The sequence below is a fragment of the Acomys minous genome (assembly GCF_964271855.1).
Source record: "Acomys minous genome assembly, chromosome: 7".
NCBI classification, from domain to species: domain Eukaryota; kingdom Metazoa; phylum Chordata; class Mammalia; order Rodentia; family Muridae; genus Acomys; species Acomys minous.
The window spans coordinates 82,901,896-82,911,355 of NC_140488.1; the positions used below are offsets into that span (position 1 = coordinate 82,901,896).

General features: G+C 43.6%; 1 protein-coding gene across 1 annotated transcript; it reads right to left on the reverse strand.

Moving 5' to 3' along the window:
* Positions 1–7,420: 7,420 nt before the first annotated feature.
* LOC311601232 (leucine-rich repeat-containing protein 57-like) lies at positions 7,421–8,213 on the reverse strand (the record flags this gene model as incomplete). Its single annotated transcript, XM_084788622.1, has 1 exon — positions 7,421–8,213. The coding sequence occupies exon 1, from the start codon at positions 8,174–8,176 to the stop codon at positions 7,421–7,423; it is 756 nt and encodes a 251-aa protein (XP_084644748.1). The 5' UTR covers positions 8,177–8,213.
* Positions 8,214–9,460: the final 1,247 nt, after the last annotated feature.

A 9,460-nucleotide genomic window follows, 5' to 3' on the forward strand; every position in this document is an offset into this window, starting at 1 on the left:
ACATTTCAAGTATACCTCCAGCAACACCTGATAAGTACCCCCTGACTTCCATTTATAAGCCACCAAGCTCTGGTCCCACAACAGTAGTTAAGCCAGCCTCTTCTGCAAACAGCCATGCTCTAGACTTCCTAAGAGTCCTTTACCTTGGCATAACCTGACCAACACTGCCATCACTGTAGCCATTTTACAGTCTTGTGCTGGAACCTGCAACCACCCACAGGTCCTTTCTCCATTGCCTTCATTACCCTTTCAGTACCCAGAGTTTCCATGGCCACCTACAGGGTGTAGCCTGGTGACATCTCATTTTCTTGGACCTCCCATTTTCCTCAACCTGAAAAAGGTAGCCCAGGCCACACAACCTGTCCTTTAACATTCTCCAGCTATCCCCAACCTGTACTACAGCCAACCTTTAGGCTTCCAGAAGGTCCCATGTTCCTTTTCTCTACCTAGTTTGTTCACAGCTGCCTGCCACTCCACCAAGCCCAACATTTCTTCCAGGTTCTGTCACCTGCAACCACTCACAGGTCCCTTTTCAGGCACATCTTCCAACCCACCCACTAAACATATTTACCACATCCTTTTCAAGCATTTAACCTAGTGAGTTTCCCTGAACTCCCATCTGTACTTTTTCATTAATCTGCCACACGTAGCCCAGGCCTCACATACAGAGCCCAGGCTGACTCTATCCACTATGTCATGCACTACAGCCGACCTCTAGGCTTCCCCATGGTCTCACACCCCTTATACTGTCAGTCTGATGATTGTTTGCTGTGCTAAAGCCAACCTCTAGTCTTTTTCCATGGTTTGTTCTACATGCAACCACCAACAGGTCCTATCTGCACTAATTCCAACTACCTCATTTTGTACCCAGATTTCCCAAGTCTTCCTCCAGAGTTTTGCTTAGTGAGTCCACCTCATCTGCCCATCCACACTTTTTCCAATACTTGCCATATGCTGCCCAGATGCAAGAACCTGTGCAGAAGACTATTCTGGCCACTCTTGCTTATGGTATAGCCAAACTCTAGGTCCCCTCAGGGTCCCACATCCCTTGTACTGCCCTGGACAGAATAACCATGCTTTTGATGCAACCAAGCTCTAGGTTTCAGGCAGGACCTATCCTTCCTTAAGCCATCTACAGATCCCTTCAATGCAGCATCCTACAAACCCCTTGGTACCCACACATCTTATGTAATCCTACATGATCAAGCCTGGTGGATGAATCTTCTGAACGTTTTCATCCATAGCTATTCTCCAACCTACCCAGTCCATCTACTAACACCTGCCCTGCCACTTTGACTTCAGCCAGGACCCATCTTACAAGCAATCACTTACAGGTCTCTTAGGCATTGCCTCCACCACTCCCACTCCACAAAGACTTACAAAATCTTCTTCCAAGGTAAAGCCTGGTAGTAACTTGACTTCCATAACCATTCTTTTTCCCCAACCAGAAACATGTAGTCTGAATCATACAAGCAATGCCCTGACTTAGTCTGACACCCTGACATGCCCCACGGCCAACTTCTTGGCTTCTACAGCATCCTACATCCCTTGCTCTACCTAGTCTGACCACCCCTGTTTGCACATAAGTTAACCTCTAGGTTTCCACCGAGAACTGTCCTACTTGCAACCATCACCAGTCTTTTCTGCTATAGCCCACATAGTACTCTGTATTCCCACTTACTATTCCAAGGTCTAGCCTAGAGAGGATACTTGATGTCCCTTTACATGCCTTTTTATAACTTGCCAGGTTGTTGGTCCCACAGTCAGTGCCCTGGAATAATTTGGCCACTTCTGTGCTGCAGCAGTATCTCAGCTTTCCTGGGGTTCCACATCACTTGCAATGGCCTACTCTTACCACGTCAGCCTTCTGTGCAGCCAACCTCTAGTTTTCCAATAGGACCATCTTTACTTGAAACCAGTAATGGGTCCTTTCTTCTCAGGTACCACCAAGTGCCCTGACCTTTCATGTTTTCCTCCAAGGTCTATCTAGCCTGATGAATTTCTCTCATCATCGCATCCATGCCTTTTCTAAATCTGGCCAGATGTATCCCAGGTCCCCTAAACAATGTCCAATCCTAGTCTGGCCATACCTGCATGCACAACAGCCAACTTCTAGGCCTCCTGAGGATCAAGATTCCTTGCCCCAGCCTGGTCTGATCACTTCCTCCTACACTATAGCCAACTTCTAAGCTTCTACCAGGATCTGCCCACCTGAAACCACACAGAGCTCCCTTTTGTGTCACCAGACAATATGACGGTTGTTACACAGATACCACATTTTCCTTCAGGATCTAGCATGGTGCATTTCCCTGACTTCCTCATCCAAGCTTTTCACCCCCAACCTCTGAGATATAGCTCAGGTCCCACAGCCTGTGTCCCAGACTTACCTGGCCGTACCTTCTGGCATCTCAACCACCTTATAGGCTTCTGCTGAATACTGTTTTACCTGCATACACCGCATTTTGCATCCAGTTTTCCCATGTTCTCTCCTTGTATCTATCCCCATGTATACCCCGAACTCATCTTTTCCTCAAATTGTAAGATGTAGACAGGATTGCAAAACCTATGCTCTAACTTAGTCCAGCCACACTGGCCTGTACTGCATTTGACCACTAGGCTTCAGGAAAGTTCTACATCTCTTGCTTTATCTAGTCTGACTATTCCAGCCTGCATAGCATATAGCCTCCAAGCTTCTGCTAGGACTTGCTCTCCTGCAGTCATACAAAGGTCTCTTTTATATAACCTCTACCATGCCTTTCAGTACCCAGATATGCCATATCCTCCTCCAAGATGTAGCCTAACTTCCCAATCTAAGCCTTTGCCACAACCTGCCAAATCTAACTGTACTGTAGCCTAGTCTGGTGACCCTGCCTGCATCACAACTAACATCGAGGTTTCCACCTTGTCCTACCATGCCTGAAATCACTCATTGGTTTTTTCCACGCCACCTCTAACATATAATCCTCCAGAGTCAGGCCTAGTGAGTTTCCTGGACATCCATATTCATGGTTTTCCTGAAACTTGCCATATTTAGCTTTCCTGGCCTGCTCTGACCACCCCTCATGCAAAGCATCCAAAATCTAGGATTACTCAGGATCCCACATCCCTTTCCCCAGCTTAGCTGGAGCACCACTGCCTACTTTGCAGCCTGTTATGTGAGAAGACTTTTACTTACAGGAATATGGGTGAGGGGTTACTTACAGGAGCAGAAGTGGCTCAAAGACAGCTCCATCACCAAAGGTGTCACCCAGCATGAGTAAAGGCTCACAAAAGCCAGAAACCTGGAGCACACTGCACAGCTTACAGGCAGCTCAACAGGTTAGATAGAGAGTGTCCTTTCTATGGAACTGAGTTGGTCTAAACCTATTTCAAGCGGCTGGGCTGGGTTGTTTCTGCTGTTTCCAGGCCGGTAGTCTAGTATTGGAGTCCTCTTTGCAGCTGAGCTTATTTGAGAGTGACTCTCAGCAGATGTTACTGTTTATATTGTTGCATGGAAGGAGGGACCTTGTGAGTCTGGTCAGTTTCAGCTACTTCTTGTAGCTATTTTGAGTTGTTTACCTTGCTGGCAGGAGCTTCTCCCCAGGATGTAATGTTTCAATTTGGAGGAATCTGCTATACAACACTCTATCCTTTCCTCTGGCTCTTAAATTCTTTTCGCCCCTCTTCCACAATGACCCCTGAGTCAATACAGATGTTTATATATGACTAAGCATTAGACCCCAGCACTGGGGCAATAGACATTTGTTACTTTATCAGTAAGTGTGAGTTGAGGCTGTCAACAACGGTTATCTATGAGTGTACAACCTCATTAGGAGGCAGTTTCATGGACACATCACATCCATCTGGTAAAACGAAAGAAGTTGTTTCCCCATTGGGACTCATAACCTCTCCAGCCACAGTTTGATGTCCTGGCTTACAATACCAGACATGAATTCCCTCTGTGGAGTAGGCCTTAAATTCAATCGGAAGGCTGCTGGTCTCACCCATGATAGCAAAGCAAGTAAGTGCATTCTGCCTGGCATGTCAGCATTTTAGCACTCAGAGTCCACAGCCAAGCAGGAATGTCAGTGACAGGTCTCTGCATGCCCCTCTTTGGCACTGTGAAACTCCCAGCCATCAATGTGGGAGTTTACAGTTCAGCCGTGGCCTGATTTCTCCATGTCCTACAGTCAAGGCATGGTCTTCGGAAAGAAGATATCTTATCACCCAGCACTGGCATACAAACAACAGCCGCAGCAACAGCTTTCATAGTTTGTGGTGCCTCTGGGGCTTACCTGGCCACAGGGAGATAGACATCCCTGGGGACCCACTGAGGTTTTTATTCAATAGTATGGCCTCTGGGAGTGTCCATTCCCACCCATGTAGGGTACCTTTTGAATTATTTATTTATTTATTTTTTTGGTAACTTTTTCTTTTTAATTAACCCAGCTCCAGTGGGGTTTAAGGTCGATAGAAATAACATTGCACCTGGTTTCTTTCCATTGGCTTCCCAAACTTTCAGAACATTTAGCATTATGTCATCTATGTAACAAAACCTTTTCCAGAGAATGGGCAGGACAAAGCAATATCCTAAAACACCATCTCATAGCTAATAGTAGGGTCACAAAGATAATTGTGGTTAATCACTCTAAAAATCTGTTGTCATCTGTTCTGAGTATCAGATGACCCCAGATGTTCACAACTAAGAAGAAACTAAAGTTGAGCACAAAGAAGGTTTAATAGAGCACGGAAAAATTCCATCCAGTTAAAACAATTGCTTTCTCCACAGAACCAGATTGGGTACAAAGCATGGGTAGGAAGTGATAATTAGTTTTCATTTTCTCTGATCCATTACATTTCTATATCCTGGCACTTTTTCTATGGAGCCTTACTATATTTCTCTGTCCTTGATAAACTCATTGGGCCTGACTTCATCTGCTCAGATTTTCCCAGGGGCAAAGGGAAATATGGACCCATTTTCCCATGCAGCTGCGGGATTCCCTGAACCATAAAGGCCCTGGCTTGGTACTGTAGGTATTGCCTCCCTATTTACCATATCTGGATGTTGAGGACAGCATTGCCTGGGCAAAGCATCTATACCCTTAGCATAGCTTATTTTTTTTCTGGAAGAAAACAAACCCTCCTTACTCTGGGGGTGGGGGTTATTTACCCACTCTTGAGACAGGCTTTATCATCTTTACCTGTATTGTTCCACCATGGGAGTCCTCTGGGAACTGCTCCTTGGGCTTTAAAGCCCTTCAGAAGTTCCTTAGCATCTAATTTGTCTTCTATCCACTTCATCCTTAAGAATTCCAGTTTATCAAAGATCTTGTCATATTTGTCTTTGAGGGACCCAGACAGACCTCCTCCTCTTCTTTTTCAGAAATATTTTCCTACCTTTATTATTTATTATTATATTATTTTGTTTATGTGTATATATATATATATTTACTTATTTTAATTTGATCCAAATTTATTTCCTCCATTTTATAGAAGTAGATTATTTTCTCATATAATATATCCTAATTATAGTCTTCTGTCCTGCTACTCTACCCAGTACCAACCCACCTCTCTTCCTATATGAATCTACTCGCTTTCTGTCTCTCATTAGAAAAGAACAAGCTTCTAAGAGGTAAATTAATGGCTGAGACTTAAATAAGAGAGTGTGCATTATGTCTAATTCAGTATAACTTAGTATACTGTGCTAACTTAAATAAGGTAAAGCAGAATCTAGATACTTTTTTAAATAGCTGAAGATAAAGATGCTAAAAAAGTAATGAAAAGTTTACCATCATTTACTTTTTTTGTCCATAATTATTTTGCTGCAGAGTATATTTACATATTCATGAAAAATCTCACTTCTGTTGTTATACTGGCTTCTAATTCCTGCACCATTTTAAATGGTTGTAGATTTTTAATTTTTTAAATATTAATTTTCTAGCTTCAGACTTATGAATTAGAAAGTTATATATATGTATATGTTATATATATGTATATATAAATACACATTCTTAGCTTCTGAAGTCTGAATTTTTTTCATTAAAAATATTTTATCTAGTATAGTCTCTCATTCAGAGAATAACCATGATAAACATAGGCTATTTTAAAATATAGTACCAATGATTTTCTTGAAGGTAATTTGTTTAGTACAGTTATAAATACAAAAGGGGTGAAATTACCAGAAATAACATGATTTTTAACAAAGCTTCAGGAAAATCTTGATTATTAAAATTCATTTAAAATTTTACAAGTAGGCAAAAAAATAAAAAAATAAAATAAAATAAAACTTTACAAGTAGGCTAAGTGTGGTACTGAGAGAGAGAATTTTTAATTAGCTCTCTAAATGAGCCAAGACCCCTCATCCAATCTTATGGTGTTTGCTTAACCCCCTTGAGGCCCTCACCCAATGTTCCAGGTTTGAGTTTAACTAGATGTGTTGTTAGCTTAGATAAACATCTACCCTCGGGTTCTGAGGAAAACAGGAACCAAGGATGGTTCCCTGATGACTAAGTCTGACCTTACCCCGGATCTGCCTACGCCTCTGGGTCAACTCCTCTGTCTCCTGCGTGAGATACATGTCTAAACTACCTCGTGCGTTTACAGCAAGAGGGTCGTCTGTGTGTCTTTGGGTGCGAGCCATCCCGAGGCTTGAGTGAGGGTCTCCCTTCAGGGGTCTTTAAGTACATGCCCGTAATCCCAGTACTTCAGGGGAGTGAGGTGGGGGAAATTGTGAGTCTAAGGCCAGCCTGGACTACATAGCAAAAACCTGTCTAAAAACCAAACATGTTTACAATCTTTGCATTACTGTTTTAGTTTTAGCTCTTTAGAGCCCTCTACCAATAAGGCACCTGCAATAGTTAAAAAAAAAAAAAAAGCTACTGCAGCCTTGGGTAACATTCCTCACTGGCTGCTGTGTTGATGCTCCTCTTAACAAAGCTCTGTTTAAGATAGCTACATATCTATGTACATCCACATTCCAAGTGTAAACACTGCCATTGAACTGACCACTGAGACAAATGCATATGTCCTTAGCCATACAACTTACCCACAAAGTAGAATCTCATACAAAATAGAAAGTGTTACACAGAGGTGATGTGGTAACTGACTTTATGAAAACTGAGCCCTCTGCAACTCAACAACACCTCAAGCTGTGGTGTGGAGTCATTCTGTCACCAGGCAGCATTCCTTCACCGCATCCACAGCAACTACCAACTGCCTTCTTAGAGCCCAACCAGGATGGTTTTGAAGGTCAGCACTGGCCATTGCCCTATCCATGGCTCAAAATGAAAGGCTCCTCCCTTCTCCTACTCATAAATCCTTTTCCTTTAGCTTATCTGAGAAGTCCTCAAAAGGAAGGAAAGTCATTAAGTGAAATGTAATCTGGAGCAACTCCAACATCCAGGAGCCTTTGGCCCAGCCAGATTCCAACAGAGGTTCCAAATCAGTAAGTATCCTTTACGGTCCCCATGGTCCTGGAGAATCTCATGCAAACTTGTTGGTGGCATGTACTTATCTCCATGTACTTATCGTAACCCTCCAGTTCTCGGAGTTTCTTTATTTCAAACAGATTGCCTTCCACAGCAAGCAGGCAAATCTGGGAGTCGCTAAGGATGCTCTGAGGAAGCATGCTTAGCACCAGGCAGTTCTCCTCCAGGCGGAGGACTTTGAGGCGAGGACAGCAGGAGCTCTTCACGGAGATCTGAGAGATCTGGTTCTGGTTGAGGTTGAGTTCGATGGCCTGCAGCTCGCTGACCGAGTCAAGTATACTGTGAATCTGGGTTTTAGAGAGATCTACTGCATCCAGATGCCGAAGGCTACAAAGTTGGGATGGTAATGCTCCTAACTGGTTCCTAGAGAGGCTTGGTGCCTTCAGTGCTGAGAGCTGCCCAAAGGTAGATGGGAACTCTCTCAGGTGATTGTTGTTTAGACTTAGTGTCTCTAGTTTTCTCACATTGCATAACTCATCGGGTAGAGCAGTCAGTTTGTTGTTGTTGAGGGAGAGGCTCTTCAGCAGAGTGAACTTTCCTATTAGTAGAGGCTGTAGGCTGTCGATCTTGTTGGACAAATAGATGGTCCTAAGGTTGCTTGTCAGCTTCTGCAACCCTGAGGGGAATTCGGTCACACCACGGTCTTTAAGCTGAAAGACTCCAGTTTTCTGCGCTGTTTGCACACAAGTGCGGAGGCCACTGTTTCCCATCCTAGGGCCTTGGCTCAATTCCCACTCAGTGTAGAGAAAGTTCTGCCAGGGAACACCGGGGACCCGCGTTTGCCTGAGACGCGCTCCCAGGGTTTCCCGTCTAAAATTTTTTAACAGAACAATTAGAAGGAAATAAAGCATGTCACCTTTATGGCTATCATGGCTGCTGAGAGCCTACTGTTTCTAGTGAAGCAGGCAGAGGTGGTGAATGGGACACAGGCATGTTGGATAAAAATTAGGAGAAAGAATCAGCCAAACTAGGGAAAATACAATGGCCAAATATAGTGTAGTGTAGGGTGAGAGCTTGACACAGAACTGAAATTTCTGAATCCCTTCCTCCTACAAGTGTTATTGCCACTATTGCCATATTTTACAGGCAGCAAAGATTGTAGATCAAAGGGTTTGTGCTTAGGTTTGTGTTTATGTATCACTTTTGGTAGCCTGTACATTACCTGCACTAGAATATAGGGGTGAAGGTTTCCTCTATAAGCACCAGCTTGACCTCTCCATGTTCAATGAGTTGTATGGGTGTTGTCTTCAGCAATGAACTTTGCTGTCAGCTTGCAGAAAACAACCTATTGTCTTGGCCACATCCTGGGTTGATGACGTATTGCCATAGGACCGCTTTTTACCAACAATTCAATTAGATATAACCTAGTGCCAGTACTGGAAGCTTTGTTTGGTGATTTGGAGACTTCATTAGGATTGCCTTCATATGTTTTAGGAAGTTTCCATTGCACTAGATTTCCATACCATACTTCAAATGCCCCTCAATTGTAGCTGTTTCTACCCATATTCCCTCAACCTCAACCTCCTAACCTCCTCCAGTTCCCATTCCCCTGCCTCCAGTCCACCCATGAAATCTATTCTATTTCCCTCTCCCTTCCTGTATACCATATTCTCTTGGTCTTTGGATTGTTTCTTAGTTATCATTTATCTAACGGCTAATGTCACATATATCTATCTGCCTTGCATTTTTCTTTTCTCCTCTAGACTGTTTTCTCACTTTACATGCTGGTCTAAGTCACTGAGGTCAGCCAAAGCCTTCTTCTCCTCCTCCTCCTCTTCCTCCTTCTTTTCTAGGCAGCATTTCTCTGTGCTAGCCTTGACTGTCCTGGACTCACTTTGTAGACCAGGCTGGGCTCAAACTCACAGAGATCCTCCTGCCTCTGCCTCCCAAGTGCTGGGATTAAAGGCGTGCACCACCATTCCCGGATGCCTTTCCTACTTTTTAAAGATCTTGACCCACCCAGTATTATGGAAGTTTTGGTTTATACATAAACA